Source organism: Musca domestica, unplaced genomic scaffold (genome assembly GCF_030504385.1).
Source record: "Musca domestica strain aabys unplaced genomic scaffold, Musca_domestica.polishedcontigs.V.1.1 11, whole genome shotgun sequence".
In the NCBI taxonomy this organism is placed as follows: domain Eukaryota; kingdom Metazoa; phylum Arthropoda; class Insecta; order Diptera; family Muscidae; genus Musca; species Musca domestica.
The window spans coordinates 14446401-14469156 of record NW_026712133.1 but is presented as its reverse complement, the minus strand read 5'-3'; the positions used below and the strand labels follow the sequence as shown (position 1 = coordinate 14469156).

Sequence of the window (22756 nt, the reverse complement as noted above, 5' to 3'; positions counted from 1 at the left end):
TAGCTCCCATATATATCTTTATCCGATATCAGGTTTATGATGCACCAAATGGCTAATATCAGCCCAAATGGCAACTACGACTTAATTTATCCTATAAACCAGTACTTCAAATTTGGTGATCGGTTCAGATATAGCTATAGCTCCCATATATATATATATATATATATATATATATATATATATATTTCGTCTGATTTGGTGTTTAAGTCCCTCACATTCGTTACATGCATTCGACAATGATATTTGGTACCAGTTATCAGATACAGCGCAGAAAAACCTCTGCCAAATTGTATCAAGATCGGTTCAGATTTGGATATAGGTCCCATATATATCTTAATCGGATTTCGGCTTCATTGTGCACCAAATGACCACTATCAGTCCAAATGACCTAAATTTTGGCACATCCGACCCATGTATATTATAGAGCTCGGAAATATCTTTGCCAAATTTATCGAGGTCGGCTATGATTTGGATATAACTCCCTTATATAACCTTAATCCGATTTAAGTTTTATTGTGCAAAAAATGGCTAACAGCCTAAATAGAGTGAATTTCGGGATATACGTTTCCATTTTGTGGTACTCGACTCCGATATATATGTTTTTAATATAATACTTCTCAAAAGGATCATGCAATCTATAGCAATATTATTCGGTATAAAATACTAAAATGTCTCCGTCAATTTTAGTGAAAATCAATTCAGAATTGGATATGCCTCCCGTATATTAATTCCCTCTGAAACCATACTATAACTGCTCTAAAGCCAAATATTGAGAGGTGGTATGATCTACTTCAAATAAATTCTTTTTTACGGAAGCTCTACTAAATATGTATAGTATTGTAGGGTATCATATAGTCGGGCCCGCCCGACTTTTGATTTTTCCTTTCTGGTTTAGTTTACTTGTAATGCATAGAATACTAAGTTATTATTTTTTTGTTCCACTGGTGGTATAAATTGAAATAAAAAATATTTATATAAAATCATTGCTGTTATTATTCTTAATTTTATCAAGGACTAAGGCTGGAAATACATAAAGAGCATATTTGGATGGCTTAAGTCATCGGCTGGCTTCTTCGTAGATGAACAAAGGAGGTTTAGGTTGACTTAGTTCGATTTTAGCCCTAGGCTCCTTTGTTCGTTTCCGAAGAAGCCAGCCGATGACTCAAGCCATCCAAATATGCTCTTTATGTATTTCCAGCCTAAAGGATAGCCATTAAAAACTGATTATCACTCATTTAATTTATGAACCACAGCCTATCGTTTATTTATTGTTTACAAACGATAAACAACATAATATGACATTTGAAGTTATTTATTGATCAAACTACACAAAACTGACATATTAAATTTCATTATTTTTTTTTGTCTTACAAATCAATTTTAATAATAACAATTATGAGAAGGGTTATTATTACGTCTAATATACGTACGTGGACTCTATTTTGATTTCAACCAGACGATTAAAGAGTGAAACTCGTTCGAATTCAAGCGGGAGCACTCCTGGTATTTTAAAAATTCGGGTACATTCCATTTTTCGATGTCGCACGAATAAAAGCGATAACACTTTACGTTTTAGAGCAAAATTCTACTCTGGAGCAAATTTTACTCTTGCCTAGTACTCTCTTAAATTGTGATTTTTCAGGAGCTATAGGAAGCATTCAGAAAAATACATAAACTCTTTATTTTAATTGGTAGTACGGTCCATATAATTTAATATTTGAGGATTATTTCATGCCAATGTTGACCACGACTGCGCCTCAAATGGTGGTCCATCGCCTTAGTCCAATTTGGGCCCGTCGCAGTCCACCTTTCCGCGGCATACCTGCAGAACGGGTGCTGGAGTGTGACACTCTTTATGTTCGGAAATCTCAAAAAGTCAAAAAAACCATAGACGTATTGTTCACGAGGAATAACGTTAACGGTTCGGTAATTATATATGTCGATAGCCAAGCGACATTGATGGCTTAAAAACTTTCTACTAAAAGCGATGCAGAATCTGTCAAGATGAAGAAATTGAGACGATCGAACATTTGCTCTGTCACTGTCCAGCACTCATTGACGAGACATAGGTTAGTGGGGGAACAACTGTCACACGATCTGTTGTCTTCATTCTCTAAGACTGAACCTGCAGTAATTTCTCAATTAGCCAGAAGATTTAAGTGGCTAAAGACGATACGAAAGTTTCTTAGCCGTGGATTACCCTTATCATTCTTTATTCCTACTAATAATTTTCCTTTTTCCCCCAACCTCCTTCATTCTACTCTCCTCACTTTAGGATGAGCACAACGAACCAGCAGGTCTCTTTTTTAAGGAATTTGGACACATTTTTAAACGAAAGTTTTTCAAAGTTAGATTTTAATGCGGCAGAAAATTGTCTACATGGGTCTGCGTTATCTTATAGCCTCGATATATAGCAGTTTTCAGCGAAATTCTTTCAAATTTGGTATTTAAAACAATGGCATAAAATTGTATATTCAGATACACGCTATGCTACGGCTATCATGTACTGCCCACTATATGACATTTTGGAAATTTTACCCACATTCTCCAACCGATTTCACTGGCATTTAAATGGAATTCGTTTAAATTCTTTACCTCGTAATGAAAGTAGGGCATTAAAACTTCTGTCCGGCAAAAATGTACCCCTTTTTACTTGTTTTCTACCATTTTGATTTTTTTCGATCTGTCACTAGAAAACTTTGTATCTATATCTATTCAATATAATTGTATATACATCAAATACCTTGAAGAAAATATATTTATTGTGCCATTAGAATAATGTGAATATTATTCCAAGACCATGACCTTGTTCAATAAACACATTAATTTCCTCTTCGCTATTTAATGTTTAGATACTATATATTTTCCTATGGCTGTTAATATATAGACAACAGACATACGGCATTACTTGATTTGTTTGCAAAAAAATAAAGAACAACAACAAACAAAATATAGGCAATATAAATATGTATATAGTTTTTTTCTTTATTTCACATTGAACTTGCTACTAGAAAGAAAGTTGGTGGCGGCGGCATACGTTTGTTTCTGTGATTCAGACACGCAAAACGACGTTAGGCAAAAAACTCTTATCAAACCAAATTTGGCCAATGGAAATTTACACAAAATTTTCATATGTTTTGGCATTTGATAAGACGAACGGACGAACGACCAACAACATATGTTCCGATGACTGGCAGCGTTAGTTTGCAAAAAGACTATTTGCCTTTTTGCACACACACATATAAACATTTTTTATAGAAATATTTTCATTTTATTTTTTGATTAATTACCGTATTAGAAATTTGACTATCATGTGATATGAACTAAGTGCAGTATTTTTAAACTATTTAGGGAGTTAGTGGCGCCCAATAAAAGTAATAACCGGAAATTTTAAAATTACTTTCATTATTGGGAATGCTGAACTCACTATGAAGTCGTAAGGCATGCCTGAGTCCAGAAAAGCCCAGGAATCAATTTTTACTCGGTCTTTTTTCTAGCTCACGCCTAATAGTAATATAAAATTTCTTTCTACATAAAACCTGGCTGAAGAAGAAAAAATCTACACAAAACTTTCGCCGTATATTTTTGACCTTATATTTATAGGAAAAATTGTGGAAAATTCCAAGGGGAATCGATAATACTCGTTTAGAGATCAAAACCCCAAACAAATCTGAGTATATACAAAGGGATCCCCTATAGTTGGAGATATACTTCGAAACCTTTATGATAGAGCTTTGAAATTTTATAGAAATCTTTGGATTACATCAAGAACCATTGGTATAGAAAATGATCATATCGGCCCACTTTTTGGTATGGTAATAATAACTCCAACTCCGACAAGTATTTTTAACGTTTTCCGACAGAAGATGTTTAATATAAATATAATATAGAATATTATTCTATTGATACCAATATTATTGTCTGTGACAACAAAAAACTTAACCAATGTGCTAATTTAACCCTACAATGACGTCATTTAGAATTTTGTAGACTATTTATATTAAAACCAGTAAAGAAAGCCGGGCTGGACCGACTTTATGATACCCTACACCACTTTGCATATATAGTAGAGGTACCTAAAACAATTAAATGTTTTTATTGGGAATTTATGAGAATTAAAACATAACAACTAGCAGATATAAATTAAAGTCGAAAGGAACTAATATATGGCAGGCTTATATCGTATTCTACTAAATTTGACTAAGGCATTTGTGTCTGAAACGATATTCATTAAAATCCATCCTATTTGAGCTCATATTGCACTTTTTAATCACAACAAAGATGAAATCCGATGAAGATATATATGGGAGCTATATCCAGATCTGAACCGATCTCTAAAAATTTAACAGAGATATATCTATGCTGTATCTGATAGTAGGCACCAAATATCGTTGTTGTGGAGAGTATTTTACGGGTGTAAGGGAGTAAAATACAAAATCGGATGAAACATATATATGGGACCTATAGCTAACTCTTAACCGATTTTCACCAAACAAATGTTTATTTCACCTTGATCGGACTATAAATACGACCTGTACTTTGTATACAAAAAAACTTGGACAGACGGACGGACACGCATAAATCGACTTAGAATGTGATTCTATGCAAATCATCAAAAGAAACTATATGCCTGTTACAATAAATGCACAAAAACCTAATACCTTGACCACCTTGTGGTGTAGTGTGTAAATAGAGCAAAAGAAACCACTTTGTTGACTCGCTTTAGGGTTAAGATTTTCAACCAAAACAATCCTCGCATTTTTATCTACAATATTTCCGAAGACTATATACGTAAAATGCTCAAATTTCGAGGAATCTTAATCCGAAAACTTTCAAAAGAGGTAAAAAGGGGGGAGGGGACTACTCCTCTATTTAGGTTACTTTGCGACATAAACTTTAAAAACGCCGAAACGTGTGTATTCTATTTTTAAATCTACTTTAATAATCTTCTGTATTTCCTTCGTGGTTATTGAACGTGAAGTTTGTCGCACATTGTAATTGGCCACGTTTTGATATAGCCGGTATGTAACTGTACCGGCAGATTATTTCAAATTTGGACTGTGAAGTTCGTTTGTACAGATCCCATAAAATGGTATCTTTTTTACTAGTTCTATTTTACCAACAAATTCTCTTGGACTTTGGTTCCGTATAACTCATTTCCCACTTTTTGATACAACCAATCAAATCTTATCTGGAAACTACCTAATGATATTGGTTCTCACAAAAATGCATGTAATGAAGTTCAAGTGGCGCAAATTGTAATACTCTATTACATGGAAAATCATTGTAGTTTTATTAGCCGCCAGTCATTTAATTTTAAGTATTCGCATGCTGCTCATACGCTTCCGCGTTTATGGCTGAAGTGTGTCACCTGTTAATTGGGTGATAAAACACGTGAGATATTCTCATGATTATGAGAAATGTGGAACGTGTTATGACATGTGAATAAAATCTGAATATTAGTCTAAAGAAGCTGTAAATTTTTTTCAAACTAATTTTTCTATATTAGTCAATAACAACGCTTTTGAGTTCTACAAAAAAAGGGAAGGAAGGGCGGAAGTTGGTGTTTCTTATCAACTTTAGTTAGACATCAAAAATATGATTGAACAAAATCGAAAGAGCGTAAAGTAAACATTTTGGTTGAGTCGTCTTAAACTTAATTTTTAAGGTTTTAACTAAAAATAAATTTCAAACAAGGAAAAATGCGTCCCAAAATACAAAATCAAAAACAATATTCAATAGTCCATAACATTTTCTTTTTGTTAATTGCATAATTCAATGTTATTTTTTTTTTTTTTTTTTGCTTTTGATGACATAAAACATTATTTAGAATTTTCTTGTTTTTGCTCTTTTGCGGTACACGCGTGCCTCAAGATGATAATTTATTTTTAAAACACTTAAATAATCTTTGGGGGTACAAAACATACGTTGATAGCTACATTAGAATGGCTTTTTGAAAGAATTTAAAATATTTAAATTATTTGAAAAGAATGATTTTAATAATTTTAAATTTCTGTTACTAGCACTTGATTCTCGTTTTATGAAAACATTAAATGAAAGAAAGAAAAAGAAATAACTGTCAAATGAAAAATCCTAAAAATATTTTTCATTTCATATTTTTGCATTATTTTCATATTTTCTAAGAAAAAGGAACCACATCTTGGGACTCAGTTCTGATTGTATGAAAATGTAAAAAAAAGTTAAATGAATTTGAAATATGTTTTTTCGCTTTTTCATAGAACTATTTCCTGGATCTCTCAATCATTATTTGAGTTACCGATAAAAATCGGATCTTTGAAACCAAAATGTTGATATAAAAAACCAGTAAGGAAAAGTCAAAGGTCGGGCGGTGCCGACTATATAATACCCTACAACACTATGCATATTTAGTAGAGCTCCCGTAAAAAAACAGAATTCATTTGAAGTAGATCGTACAACCTATCAACATTTGCTTAAGCCAAAGCAGTTATTGTTTGGTTTTAGAGGGAACTAATATATGGGAGGCATATCCAATTCTGAATCGATTTTCACTAAATTTGACGGAGACATTTTAATCTCTTATACCAAATAACATTGCTACAGAGCGCATGATGTCACTTCGAGAAGGATTATATTACAAAATATTTATTGGAGTCGAGATGTGCAAAATGGAAACGTACGTCCCGAAATTCCATTATTTGCACAATAAACCTGCTTGAGGATATATAATGGAGCTAAGTCCAAATCAGAGGTATGTCGGAGTTTAATCTGTTATCTGGTACTAAATATCATTGTTGTCGAATGCATGTTACGAATGTGAGGGACTATGAAAACCAAAAATATATGGGAGCTATGGCTATATCTGAACCGATATTCGCCAAAATTGATGTACTTGCTTCTAGACTGAATTCAGTCGGATGTGCGAAATCTCAGTTCATTTGTACTGATATTGACCATTTTGTGCACAATTAACCCGAAATCGGTTGAAGATATATATGGAAGCTAAGTCCAAATCTGATCCGATCTCCATAAAATTTGACAGAGGTATTTCTGGGCTGTATCTGATATCTGGTACCAAATATCATTGTTGTCGAATGCATATTACGAATGTGAGGGCCTTAAACACCATATCGGATGAAACACATATATGGGAGCTATAGCTATATCTGAACCGATTTTCCCCAAATTTTGATGTACTTGTTTCTAGACTGAATTCGGTTGGATGTGCCAAATTCAGGTCATATGGACTTATGTTGGTCATTTGGTGCACAATTAACCCGAAATATATATCAAAATCTTATCCGATTATCGCCAATTTTAATAGGGTTTGTCCTTGCGCCAAACAAATATTGTTTGGAAATTTTCATCTCAATCGGATAATAAATGCGGCCTGCATTTTGTTCACAAGAATACATGGACAGATGGACGAACGGAGTGACATGCATAAATCGACTCAGAAAGTGATTCTATGAAGATCTTCAAAAGTAACTATGGGTCTATCTCGCTTCCTTCTCCATGTTACAAACAAATGCACGAAGATAAAATACCCTTGCCACTATGTGGTGTAGGGTATAAAAAAAGAAGTTAAAGTTGAATACATAGGTATCTATCGGTAGGTTTTAGCGACTACTTTGATTTCGTCGCTAACTTTCCGAATATTTTCTTAATTAAAGAAATTATAAACATTTGAACTTTATTATCTTTTGTCGGTAACTCAAAAAATGAGTTAGAGAATTCCTCTACTTGATTCTTGCTCTATAAAAGTTTAAAACAAAAAATATTTTCTTAAAAAAATTTTTCATTTGTTATTTTTTATATCCTCTATAAAAGTCTTCATTTCTCGTTTTCATAGAACGAGAAATGAAGCCCTGAGGTTGGATTCTTGTTCTATGAAAATTTTAAATGAAAATATCTTCTTTATAATTTTTTTTTCTTTTCGTTTCTTCATAAAACAAGATTATTGGAAAAATTTGTCATATTGGTATTTTCTCTTCATTTTTTAAACATTGACTTCTCATTTTCACAAAAAATCTATACCTTGATATTTAGTTATTGGTTTAAGTAGTAATTGTTACAATGACGAAACACATTATTAACTTAATTTAAAATTACTATATCTACATATTAAATCCACTATAAAAGTAAGCAATATGCAATATTCAACGATTAAAAATTATATTTGAAATCCTTTTCAATTTACGATCATTTTTGTTCTGCATTCCCACATCAATCGACCCACATTAACGTACCCTTTGACGTTAGCAAAGAAAACATTCTTACCAAAATGTTATTTAAGTCCAAGCCCAATTGATATGCGGATGATGTACATAAAACTTTTCAACAACAAATTTTAAGTGAAAAGAAATAAATAATTTAGTGGAAAAATACCAAACAAATTGTACAAAAACAAATAACAGAGATGCTTCTAGTCGCCGGATATTGCATTAGAATATAATTTTGTAAAATTTATTATCGTCATGCATTTTGCCAAAAATTCAATTATACTAATGAATCAAAAGTATTATAATCTTTAGATTATTCCAAATGCATTAGATGAGTGTTTTAAAGAAAATGTGGTATTTATTTTTGATAATGTGATGGATTGAAATATTACTAATTTCCATCAGTTTTGTAAACATTGACCAAAAACTTAATGAATCTCAACTCAATTAAATAAATGAGACAAAAGTGTCATTATATCTATTTTTAGACAATTGTCTTTGTAAATATTATTATTTTTTTTAATTTTATTTAAATAAATGCATTAAATCCCATCATTTTTTCCAATATTCAAAATAGATTTGGTATTTAATTTATAAGGCATGGTTGTGGTTGGCTTTAAGTAATGTGATAGCCTTGATTCCAGGATTCACGGTGGGCGGTTGGGCCACATTTTTAGTACCTTTTAGAAAAAGTAATTCTAAATGAATAAAAGTATCGGAACTCAATATTCGAAAGAACTCCATTTTAATCTGCAAATTTCAGTGAAATCGGTTGGAGAATTTCATAAAATTGAGGGGCTACGGTCCATGGGTGCTTTATCATACAACATACACAATTTTCTGTAATCGCGAGTTCCAAATTTGAAACAATACCGTCTGAATACCAAATATCGGAAGGTGCGGTTATATGGGGTCAATAGTTCATTTTTACCTATCATCCTAGATACATTGCGAACTATTATAACCAAATTCAAACTTATATTTTAGGGAAATTTTTCGTGTTTAATTTTCGTCTAGTTTTGCTAATTTTTGAAGCTAAAATGCAAGATTTTTTTTTTCAATAATCTTGGGTAATTTTGTACATTGTGTTTTACATAACCAACAGTAAACGAAATTAGGCTGTTTTGGTCCATTTATTACAATGAGCCTTGAAAATTCTTATGCATGGTGATGAAATTTGCAAACGTCACAGAACATTGCACTCCGAATTGTAAGCGGTTGTGTCTATTGTGGATACTGTCAATCAGACAACATAACGTCTTGTTGCCCATGGAAAGAACCTGCTTGCGACATCATACCATAAAATGATGAAGGCTTGAACTCCATGACACATCCGCCAAGTCTTTAGATGATATCGTGAAGGCATATAAGACGTTATTAAATCGGGCGTCAACAGCGAACACACTACGAAAAAAAGAGTAACACTTCCAAGCCACAAACAGCTATAAATGAAATAAAGTCCAAAACCAAAATCCTCCTGCAATATTAGGCAGCTGCAATTCCCTAGACATACAAATTCTATTCTGCCACAACTTCTTTCTGGATGTGGTAACGCCTTCTACGCCGGTAGACCTAACGCACATCTTGGTCAATTCGTGTTACGAACTCCAAAAACCTAATTTGAGATAATTCCATTGGCAAAATGTAGTTAAAAATCCTCAAAATACCGAATATTTTCATCACGAACTGCAAATACCAAATTTGAAACAATTCCAGTGAAAAGTGTGACACAAATCATAAAATACCGAATATCTTGGAGTACAGTTATATGGGGGCTATACGAAAACGTTGACTTCTATAATCATTTATTTGCCACGAAAAGCGGCGCCTATTACGAACTCCAAATACCAAAATTGAGATAATTCTCTTGAAAAATGAAACTAAAGTAATGAAAGTACCGAATATTGGAAGGTAGAAGGTAGGTGGAAGGTTTAAATATGTGACACATATTATCAAAATTCCGTATATCTGGAGGTAGAGTTATGCAAGGACTATATCAAAACTTGGATCTATATAGGTAATTCTACGCCAGGATGTTTCCAACATACTGGAAACACAAACTGCAAATTTAGAGCAAATTCGGGTTAATATTGTGACTAAAAGAACCAAAAGACTATAAATCTTACTGTACAGTTATATTTGAGTAAAATTTTATCAACCTCTGACTGTACAATTTTATCAGGGCTATACCAAAACGTGAACCCCCATGGTCCGTTTTCAATACAAAAAAATCTACGGTCCTAGAATACATTTGAGTAAAATTCTATCAACCTACTTCATTTCGTTCGGAAACTAGAATGATTTCCGCAGACAGACAGACGGACTGTCGGACATCGCTAATTACATAGATTTTTACGACATAGAATTTTATACTAATCAAGTTTCAAGTTTGTCGGGTCTAAAATGTATATTTCGAGGTGTCACAAATGGAATTATAAACTAAGTATGTAGGGTATATACTATGATGAATAATATGAAAAAGTGGTAATACAAGACCTGGGAAAATGTCACAAGATCTTTAAAATCCGTCCATAATATCAATATTTAGGTGAATTTTCAAAGCTTTGTTTAAAGTCTCTGTTTAGTCGGACATTACTAAATCGTTATATAACGTGAGTGGTTTATGAGATGTCCACATATATTTGCGTACAAACATTTCCCTCAATCTTATGGTGGAGGTTATACACCCACCATATCAATTGTATACATATCGTAGAACTACAATTATTTACAATTTGTATTTACTATGTCTGAATTTTATTTTAATCAATTTTCTTTTCTCCAATTTTTTCATTTTAGAACTGCTGGTACAGTTGGTGCTGTTGTAACATGTCCCCTAGAAGTTGTCAAAACCCGTCTACAGAGTTCAACAGCATTCTTAACACCGCCACGGATAGAACACAACTCAACGACAAATGCATCCTCCGAATTGCTGCGACCTGAACAAAGACGTAAACTTAGTACAACAATATTACGTAACAGGTCCCAACCACAGGTGATTGGGGGTGTTCGTAGGGTAGTACCAACACAATATTACATTATATTATATTATTACTATCAAATACATCTTAACTACTACCTTCATATTCTTGACAATAACTATCTATCTCTCTTTATCTTATGGCTCTGAACTTCCCTTTTTAAAAACTATTCTGATTTACTCTTTTTTTTTACATCTCTTATCTAAAACTGAATTTTATTTTTAAGCATTTGATTAATGTTGTATTTTATTATTTTTTAATTGTTATAGATAATGGCCATATCACACTGCGGCATCTCCTCAACATCCACCAAAAGTATGAGCATAATACAGTGTCTGAGGTAGGTCATGGTATTGAACGAAAGTAAAAAGGAAAAACAACATCTACAATGTCTGGTATTTAATTCCCAAACCAATAAGACCAATTATACAATGGTCTCAAGCGTAATAACCACCATTGCTCCATGAGGTGACAGTGGCTATTGTGGTCTGTGGTTTATGCCGTTGAGGCATATTGTAAGACATTTCCCTCGCATATTGTTACTAATTTCTCTATACATCTCGCATCACTTTTCAGACACATAGTACAAAATGAGGGACCTAGAGCATTATTCAAAGGTTTGGGACCGAATCTCGTTGGCGTGGCGCCGTCACGTGCAATTTATTTTTGCACATATTCTGAAACCAAAAATTTCCTTAATAAGTTAGGGTAAGTATGGCTTGGTATCCTTGGAATTTCTCTAATCGATTTACGTGACCATTCATTTCTCATTTCTTTATCCTATTGCTGTATTTTTAGATTAGTACAACCAGATTCTCCACAAGTTCATATTATGAGTGCAGCTAGTGCCGGTTTTGTTTCCTCCACCTTAACCAATCCAATTTGGTTTGTAAAAACACGTTTACAATTGGACTATAATTCAAAAGTGAAAATGACCGTCAGACAGTGCATAGAACGTGTTTATGCCAGTGGTGGCATAGCAGCCTTCTACAAGGGTATTACGGCGAGCTATTTTGGCATCTGTGAAACAATGATACACTTTGTTATCTATGAATTCATCAAATCCAAATTGGTGAGTATTGTTATATTAATATACCAGTAATGAGAACATTTAAATTTTGGACATATATTTTTTTGTAGATTGAACGACAAAATGAACGTACACCAGATACCACAAAATCCTCAAGAGATTTTCTAGAATTCATGATGGCTGGTGCCGTATCAAAGACTGTTGCCTCCTGTATTGCTTATCCTCATGAAGTAGCACGAACAAGACTGCGCGAAGAAGGCAATAAATACAACACATTTTGGCAAACATTGCATACTGTGTGGAAGGAAGAGGGTAGACCTGGTTTATATAGGTGAGTGGAAACAAGTAAAAGCGGCATAACTTTGAATAAGCGCTCATAACTTAAGGACATGTGACAGATGTAGTGACTCTGTTACATTCGAATCTAAGTAGTGTGGTGCTTAGGAATCAAAATATCAAAACAACTGTTCGAAACTGTTGTTTATCCTACAATAACACTGTGCGACACAAACAAATAACGACTAGGAAAATCGAATAGATTACGAAAATGGAACTAAAAATATTAAACATGTGTATCGTCTTTTTGACGTTCGAATTTTTTGTAAAACCAAATCGAGTCATTAAAGTTGTCTATCAGGTAATTTATTGCAAATTTTCAAAAACTCCATTAGGGTATGATCGTAGCAGATCAATATGATTATTAAAATTGTTTATCATAAAATTCTACTTTGGGTCTCACAACCAAAACTCCAAATCTTACGTAAACGTCAAAAATTGGTAAAAAAAAAACACGATATAGGGTTTAAGTTATAGTCTATCTAGAGTTTATGCAAAATTGTTCCACAAAACATCATTTTACGGAAATGACATTAAAGACAAAAATATTCTGTATAAAATTGCACTATAAATCACCCAAGACATAAAATCCATATCAACAAAGTATCCGTATCACACAGACAAAAATACTTCCTTATTTTTTGCTAAGAATTGAGTGGTAATTTTTGACTTGATACCTGAAAGTAATATAATAATTTCTATTAGTGATTTGACGCCTTTAGACTATTTATTGTGAGCCTATGTTAAATCTCATGTTTATAGAGACGAGATGGTTTTCTATTATTTCACAGAAGTAATCCTTCATTTTCCTTTACGGCTAGTGCATACAGGGTGAGATAAAAAAACTGCAACAAAGTCAAACGCCATAATTTTTACATTTTTTTTAAATTGTATTGAATGAAATAACATCAATAAGAAATAGCAATATATAGTTTAGATTTGTTCGAATTGGTCACCTTTGGTACGAATTATGACCTTCAAACGGCAATGAAACCGTCACACGCTGCCCGAATGTTGCTCTGCTGTATTTTGGCCCATTCCCGGCGAAGCGCATGCTTGAGGTGATCGACACTTTGGTATTTTTAGTGCGAACCTTGGTTTCCCAAATACTCCAGACGCAATAGTCGAACGGAGTGGTATCCGGAGATTTTGGTGGCCATTGTGCGCTGGAAATGAAGCGGGGAACCTCATTTTGTAACCATTCTTGGGTGGCGCGTGTTGAGTGCGATGGTGTTGAGTCCTGTTGGAATGTCCAAGGTCTGCGGTATTAAAGCCCAAGGCTTTAATACACCCTCCAGAATATTTTCACGATAATATTCGGCCTTTATTCTGATGTCACGGTCGATTAATACGAGCGACCATCGACTATTATGACGGCCCACACCATCACCATGGCCGCCGCTTGAGTTCAGGTGGCCAACCGAAGGTGCACATTTTTTGCTGACCTCTTTGGCAAGTAAACTCGATCATATTGTTTGTTTACAAACTGCCAACCAAAAAATTCGGCAGTTCACCACTTTCGGCCAAGCGAAGCAACTCTTCAGCTTTTTTAAGTCTCTTTCCGTTTTCTTTCTTCTTTCCGTTGCGGTATAAGTTCTTACACTTTTTGGAATTTCAATAGCTCATTTTTCAATATTTGCCGAATGGAATATTGCGATATGTTCAGCTTACGAGCCATTTTTCGGCCATTTCGATCAAGTCGCTTCTTTACTTTTCGAACCATTTCTGCTACGACGTCGGGCTACGCTACCAGTATCACGGTAACGGGCATTGGTACGAGACACAAAAGATGTATTCACATTTAAATGCTAGAGTGCTCTAACGATAGCCACTTGTGGTTTTCCAGCCAACTATAAAGAAATCACACTATCACTCTTGAGTTCCACAACGAATAACTTTTTTCTGGAAAAAAAAACTTTTTTCTTGTAAACAATATAATGAGCTGTCACTGCATTAATTTTAACAGCTGTCAGACGAGTGGCTTAGAAATGATAGCATTCTGAAGTTGGTTGCAGTTTTTTTATCTCACCCTGTAGTTCTTATTATTATTACAGCCACAAAGTTTTTACAAAAGGTGATAAAGTGACAATCCTTCCTTGGTTGAATAGAAATTTGATCATAACGGTTTTAATGGGGGACATTATTATATGGCTTAGACAATATATTTATTTTTTTTTTATTGTATTTATTGTAAGTAACCAACTTTCCTTTTTTTTTTCCTTTACAGAGGCTTAGCTACACAACTTGTGAGACAAATACCAAATACCGCTATACTGATGGCGACATATGAAGCTGTGGTTTATGTATTAACGCGACGTTTTAATAGTAAAAGTAATGAATTCTATGACTTTTAAGAAGGTTTATAATTAAGTCAACAACTCCCTACATCTTCCCCCTTCTTCGACCTAGCCGCCCCTTCTTAATACTGTAGTTAGGTTTATATAGTTATAGTTAACTAAACAAAACCGCAAAACAAATTGTTTATGTTTTAATTTTTTGTGTGTTTTCAAAAACAAACTTCTAAGGCCTGTTTTTAGAAGCTAAGCTGGTGTTTGTTCCGTATGGAAAATCCACACTGGCAAACAAACACTTTGAAAAAACAAAACATTTTAATAACAATTTTTTCGGCCTAATTTTAGGCCTTTCGAAACCAAAAAATTGAAACACCATTAAAAATTAAAACCCCCCTACCTTGTAAAAAATGAAAAATGAGCGCTTTGTAGTTTTAACTAAAACAAAGTTGCTATGCAACTTTAAAATTAAAAAAAATAAAACAATAAATTATTTATTATAAAAATTTTTGGAAAATTAAAAATTGTTAATTTCTAAACAAAGAAGATACTGAACAAAAAAAAAACAGAATATATACCAACGAAAATTATTATAAAAATTGAAAGATATTTGATTTAGGGCAGCACAAAACTAAATGCTTTTTTATGAACAACCAAAACAAAAACCAACACCAGCCTAAACGCACGAATTAAATTCTAAGCTCAAATCAAAGAAAAATCATTTTATTTTAGTTTCTCATAACATCCCACATTGAATTTGCGGACATCATTAAATGCGCTCTTAAAAAACAAATCAAATTTGAACATTTTGTGATTTTATCGATCTTTAGTCCTTATTATTTTTTGTTTTTATTATTCATTATTTCTAAATATAATGCATACAAACAACCTGTTATACATACTGTTACAATAAAATTTAAAATAAAAACAAAGTCTATGAACTTTTTGAATAAGCTTTTAATTTATAGAATAAACATTTTGATTTTTATTTACAAGAAAACTATGCATGTAGAAAAGGTTCCCAAGATTAAAATTTAAAAAAATATAACTGTTTGAATATCCTTGCATAGTCTTGTTTGTTATCTCTAAAATATGAATTTGGAAAAAAACTTTTTTCTATATAGCATAAAGTTCCTTTAACTTTAAAACATGTGCGCATTGATGCATATTTTAAGATGGATGATTGATATTTAACAATTTTGGGTATTAAAACTAAAAATTGCTTCAGAAACTACCTTTATGGACTTCTTTGATATATATTACACTACTTTCAAATATATCTTAACAAAAAAATAACAATATGTATTTCGAGGCTGTTTGCGTCCAAAAAACAACAACATCCAATATTTCAGTCATTAACTTTCATTAGGCTTTAGTTTTGATTTAAGCGTTTCGAAGAAAATAATTCATTTGTGTGTCATTATTCTATCCTATAGAAAACGAATATTGAAAATACGTTATGCTTTATGTAGATCATAGGCTTTTTGTTTATTTTACTTTTTCATTATAATAATTAGTTGATATGTTGTTAAGTTAATTTACGTATATACTCTGTTTCCATACTCCTTAATTATCATCTACACATATTGAACTTGTTTTGTTAAGGGAATAAACAATAAAAATCAAAACTGAAAAGAAATATATATTTGTTTGTTCTTTTTCTTTATTATTTCTAAAGAATTGTAAAAAATGTTAATATTATTATTATTTAATATTGTGAATTAAAAACATTGTTCACAAACCTTTGTCAAAATATTTTCACACGAATAAAGGTGAAAAAATAAAATACATATTATTAAAAAATACATATTAGTTTTTTTGTATTAATTAACTCCGTAGAAATAGTACAAGTAAGAAAATAATTCATTAAATTTCATTCAATTCAAAAAATAATATAGTTAGAGCAAAGTTTTGGAATGGACAATATGAGATATATAAAAACCGTTTTTTGCTGTTATAGCAGTAGTAGTTATAGCCAGGTATTACTCGAATCCTTAAGTTAAACTCGGCTGTAGTGGGAACAAATATAGTCCGTCTTGATATGTCATTGACATCTATAATCCTGAAGTATCGCTGACATCTCTAACCATCAAAGTAGGGTAATCGACATGAAGGCATTTAGAAAAACAAATTTACTAAGGAACAATTCCATTGAATTGAAAAAAGCTCAAATTGGTAAGGAAGTGCAATATAATTGTCCTCATGGTTAAAAATTGAAATCCAACTTTTGAGCAAATCGCAATCCCTGAAAATCACAACTACTATGGATGAAAAAATTATGACTAATTCAACCCAGTGCTCTTTGAAACGGTTTTCAAGTCGTGTTCAATATTCTTGTCCGCACCTCTCTTACCTAACTATCTTACCAAAGTGCGGGGTTGAAGCTAGTACATTTCTATATTTTTGGTTGAAATACTGGATTAGTATTGGGTTCGTGCTACAGGCCAGAGTAGAAATAGGATTATTATGATCGAACAGGGAAGTCTTATTTCCTCTTTACTGAAACGAGAACCCCACAGTAAAACTATAGGAACTAAGTTCACAGGTGGAAGGACCTTATCGGAGCTTGCGGATCACTATAGGCCCAAAAACACAATATTTCAACAATCTAAAATTATTGTCTAGTCATCGTGTATCAGCAAATGCCTACTTGAAGAAGTTGACATTTAATGTATTAGGTATGAAGATGGCATTTTTACCAGTCAAATTTATAAAGGGAAAGACAATGTGAACATGGAAAAGACACTGAAACGATTGAATTGTATCTATATATATCGTTCCTCAACCACAGAGACCCCGTACGTGATCAATAAAAAATTTAATATAATAATGTCCGCCAGTCTATCTATTGAAATCAAGATACAGCCCATATTATTTGACGTAGAGCTTTGGCATATAAGTCTGCATAGTGTCTAGAATGATTAATGCTGTAAATGAGCTATATCGGCCCACGTTTTCCTCTAGCCCCATACGACCGTACCTCTCGATATTCAGTATTCTTATGATATTAGCCGCATTACCAGATGGAATTGTTTAAAATCTGGTACTTAAAGTTTGTATTGGTTTCTACCAGGTTTCCTTAAAGCCACCATGTAACGCAACCTTCGAATATTTGGTATTTTGACGATGTACAGATTCCCACAAGGACGAAGGAGGTGTATTTTGGATTCTAAAGTACGACGTAATTTAAGCAAAATTTTCGAAAGGATTTTCGGTCAAAAGATACCAACCTCTGAATACTTCGACATATTTCGTTGACATTTACAGAATGTATACTGAATCTCGATACTTTTGTTTTTAAAGGTTTATTTTTTACCTCATGGTAGATGGTATTAAGAGTTCAGTCAGGTCAGTAATTTAATTTTACTTGTTTACATTGGTCTGCATAACTTCTAAACGACAATCCACTACATCACATAGTGGTAAGGGTATTATGTTTTTGTGCATTTGTTTCTAACATGAAGAAGGAAACGAGATGGACCCATAGTTACTTTTGAGGATCTTCATAGAATCACTTTGTGAGTCGATTTATGCATGTCAGTCCGTCTGTCAAAATCCAGGTCGCATTTATTATCCGACTGAGATGAAATTTTCCAAACAATGTTTGTTTGGCCCAAGGACAAACCCTTTTGAAATTGCTGAGAATCCGTTCAAATTTGGATATAGCTCCCATATATATCTTCAACCGATTTCGGATTAATTGTGTGCCAAATGGCAAATATCATTCTAAATGACCTGTACAAAAGCCTCCGTCAAATTTGTTGAAAATCAATTCAGAGTTGGATATAGTCCGAAATACGCATTAAAATAAGGTTCATAGTTGGTATGATCTACTTCACATTAATTCCCAACATAAACTTTTTTGTTACGGGACCTCTACTAAAGTTACATGGTGGTGTAGGGTATCATATAGCCGGCCCCGACCGACATTTGACATTTCGTCACTTGTTTTCTTTAAATACCGTCTCATTCTTTTTTCAAATATTCTATCTAGGAATGTCCCTACTTGTCAAGCATCCCGGTGAAAATCGTTCTGTTACGGCAAACCAATTATATCGGTGGTAATATATTAGGTTTTAAAGATGATGTTATACTGGGATGTTGCTAGTGTTGTTTTGCTGATATAGACTCCTCGCTATATAGAAGTTTTACATTTTTGACAATAAACATTAACAACGGCTCAAAATGCTATTTTAAGCTAAGAATTTCTACCACCTGGAAACAGTCGTTACTTGGGTAGCGGGCCACTATACAAAGGGACTCAAACTGTCAAATTACAGTCAATTCGGTTGAAACCCATAAGAAGCATTCACAATACGGACGACTTACTTGCTGATATTTTTACTAGTTTCCCCTTTGCGTTCTTTCTGGGTAAATCGCTTATTCAGAGCGATTTTTATCTACATATTATCTATAATGAAATTCGATTTAATACATTAAAAAAAATCAAACAGGTTTTTTTTAGATTTATGTAACAATAATATTTAATATTTAACAATAAGTATAAATCTAAACTTCATCTACCAAACGAAAACGTTGATGTTGTTTTTCAGGCACCACATTGAAGAATTTCTTATGAATAGGCTGACCTTCGCGACCAGCATAATGACGCTGCACCCACGTATGATCCCAGTTGGGATCTAATGGTTCACATGTAACGTAAACCTTACCATGATCCATTGCAAACAGAGTACCATTACGGCCGAAACCAACCTAAATAAGCAACAGTATCATATTATTAGTAGTAAGTCGTACAGAATAATCAATTTAAAAAACAAACATTTAAACCAGGATGAAATCTTGGTGTCAACTGTGTGGCCAATAATGTTCCCTGCGATACCCAATGTCCATCTTGCACACGCCATCCACGATGCTTTGGTCTGGGGTGGCCTTTCTTGTTACGAGTACTGCCACCGGTCTTCTTACTGGCGTTACGTATGGTGGCTAAGTAAAAATAAACATTTAATTTAAAGTACATTTAATGAATTAAAAACATTGATATTTACTTAGTAAAGGTTGCTCCGCCTTAAGGCAACCCAGTGAGAGTTTTTGCATTATTGTAAAGGACATGGTTTTGCCGAAATGTGTGTTTCCTTTATGCAAAATAAAATATTAGGAATTCTTCGAAATATCTGTGCACACAATTAATTAATGTCACGGCGATAACATTTTTATAGTGTTGCCGTATCTTTTAATGGCAATGACGTCCATACAAGGCAAGGGAACATTTAACAAGGTGGTTACACAATGAACTTCAAAAAAAAAATTAGGGTAATTCTAAACAAATATATATAAATGTAATTATGAATAAAAATGTGCTCAAATTTGAGTGTATTGTTGAAAAATGTACATAGTTTTATATTCTTGACATTTTTAAATTTTATTTTATAATTTTTCAGTAAATTTTTAATTTATTAGGGTTGTCATGAGCTGCTCAACTCCTAACGAAATTAAATAAAATATACCAAATAATGGTTATGGAACACACTGACATATCAAAGCTTTTCAGAAATAGGCGAGAGCTTTCAAAATTTTGATAAAAACCAAAAGAAGAGAAATAATGCGTTTGAATACGAACGATTCGAGTGAAAGTAACTTATTTTTACAAAAACAGGCCGTCATTCTTTAAAACGTTGTAAATATTAATTTTAAGTTGTAATATGACACTTAATTTCCAATTTTTATTTGAACTCCGTTTCAATACCCTAAAAATTAGCAATAGCTCTGGATGATTCTAATAAATTTATAATTTATATCATAAAGGGGAAATCGGTTATCGTAGTATTTTTTTTACATTCTTGCAGTTCTGGAACATACCAAATACCATGGTACAATGAAAAGCTGATTACATTTTTTCTAAGTGTGCCGGATTTTCTGCCAATTTTGTGTTTGTATTTATTGTTTTACAAAATATAAACAAAATAATTTTGAATAATTCTAGCAGAAAGCGGGCATGGATCATATTTTTGAGAGAAAATCCAGGCATTTCATTCATCATTCCCGCTTTTTAACACATTTTCCATATAATTTTGAATAAATCTGACAAAAAGCGGGCATGGCCTCAGAGGTGTATTTCTGTACTTTTACAAAGCTGTTTTACCTCCTTATTGTTCCATGCCAAAGAGTAGCAGACAAATGATCATAAAGAAAAAACGGTTATCCTAGCATTTTGGTGAGAATAAAGTTATTCGAGATGGAATTCAAGAATGATAGTGTGATTTCTGTATATTTGGCTGGAAAACCACAAGTCCACCGCAACAGAAAGAAAATAGACTCAAAAGAGCGAAAGAGTTGCTTCGCCTGACCGAAAGTGGTAAACTGCTGAATTTGGTTTTCTCCGATGAGAAAACATTCGTTGTCCAGCAGTTTGTAAACAAGTGATCGTGTTTACTTGCCAAAGAGGTCAGCTGAAAATGTGCACCTTCGGTTGGCCACCAGAACTCAAGCGCCGGCCATGGTGTGGAGCCGCTATAACAGCCGATGGTCGCTCTCCGCTCGTATTGATCGACCCTGGCACCAGAATAAATGCCGAATGTAATCGCAAACATATTCTGGAGGGTGTATTAAAGCCTTGGGCACGCAAACATTTTGGCCGCAGACCTTGGACTTTCCAACAGGACTCAGCACCATTGCACTCAGCACGCGCCACCCAAGAATGGTTACAAAATGAGGTTCCTCGCTTCATTTCCAGCGCACAATGACCACCAAAATTTCCGGATACCAATCCGATGGACTATTGTCTGGAGTATTTTGGAAAGCAAGGTTGACACTAAAATACCATAGTGTCGATCACCTCAAGCAAGCGCTTCGCCGGGAATGGGCCAAAATACCGCAGAGCAACATTCGGGCAGCGTGTGATGGTTTCATTGACAGTTTTTTTTATCTCACCCTATATTCTTACAAAATAGTAACCATGGCACAATTACAGAAGGTCGAAAAAAACTACGCCCTAAATACAATTTTTTGGTTCCGTTATTCTGTCAGATCACATACACCTTTTGTATAAGTGTGTGTATTGCCGTGAATTAAAAATACAATAATTTAAAATTATTCCAAATTCGGTTGCAAAATAAATGCATACTTTCGATTTTAATGGGCAATACATTGTACAATGTTGGAATAAAATTGAATTGTGGAATAACCCCAAAATTCCGTTCTTGTTTTGCGGGTTTCCCTTATTGTTGCCCATATTCGACGGACCCATGACTCTTTGGGCCCATTCCAATCGACGAGGCTTGTCCGCAGGCAACATTCTTTGCGTCAATTGAATTTTGTACGGGAACAAATGCAAATCAATGCGAATAATCCGTTGTAAAGTGGACCGAGCTATGCCCAACTGCTGAGAACGGCGTTTTTGGGCTCGTACGGCAGCGATATTCTCGGCCGATCGCCTTGTTCGACTTTTATATGGCCTCTTCGGATTAGAAAGAGCCTTACCAGTCGAAAATTTTTCGTATAAACGTTTAATGGTGTTCTTAGAAGGCGCACTTCTCACATTTTTTAATGTTTTAAAAGCACGTTGAGTTTTCACAATTGACTTCTTCTGTTGAATGTAAATTTCAACTATTTCGCGTGGCGTGTATTGGTTCATGGTAAAAATCTGCTTGGACTGACGCTTCAAACGCGGTATGTCATTAAGCGATGTGACATCTCTGTCAAAAGTTATGGCGTTGCCAGATGGGTCCGTCGAATATGGGCAACCCAGTATAAGAATTTTGTTAAAAAATAAACAAAACCAACTATTGCTTATTTAAAAGTATATTTGAGACTATGGCCCAATTATAAGGTCGACAAGTAAGACCAGCTACCTACCTACATTTTCTGTCGACATGATTTGAATTCGCCTGACAACTTTAATAAATGTCAATAAAACTAATCCTTTATTTTTTTTTTGTCAAACAATTTTTATTTGAAACA

The 22756-nt window shown here is 33.5% G+C and overlaps 2 protein-coding genes across 5 annotated transcripts in view; one reads left to right on the top strand and one right to left on the bottom strand.

Annotated features, from left to right (window-relative positions):
- The window catches only part of LOC101897678 (mitochondrial carrier protein Rim2), a 47278-nt gene extending 30800 nt beyond the window's left edge, over positions 1-16478 (top strand). For 3 of the 4 annotated variants that reach the window (XM_005180756.4, XM_005180755.4, XM_005180754.4), the window contains 6 exons: positions 11001-11217; positions 11452-11522; positions 11759-11890; positions 11981-12254; positions 12323-12543; positions 14776-16478. In XM_005180756.4, the coding sequence (XP_005180813.1) occupies positions 11001-11217; positions 11452-11522; positions 11759-11890; positions 11981-12254; positions 12323-12543; positions 14776-14902 (1042 nt within the window). In that variant the 3' untranslated portion in view covers positions 14903-16478. The remainder of the gene's footprint in view (positions 1-11000; positions 11218-11451; positions 11523-11758; positions 11891-11980; positions 12255-12322; positions 12544-14775) is intronic. The other variant, XM_005180757.4, reaches the window with a different exon arrangement.
- Positions 16479-19293: 2815 nt separating this feature from the next.
- Positions 19294-20013, bottom strand: LOC101898184 (large ribosomal subunit protein bL27m). Its single transcript, XM_005180758.4, has 3 exons — positions 19846-20013; positions 19620-19783; positions 19294-19552 (listed from the first exon to the last, which is right to left on the bottom strand). The coding sequence occupies exons 1-3, from the start codon at positions 19907-19909 to the stop codon at positions 19349-19351; spliced, it is 432 nt and encodes a 143-aa protein (XP_005180815.1). The 5' UTR covers positions 19910-20013; the 3' UTR covers positions 19294-19348.
- Positions 20014-22756: the final 2743 nt, after the last annotated feature.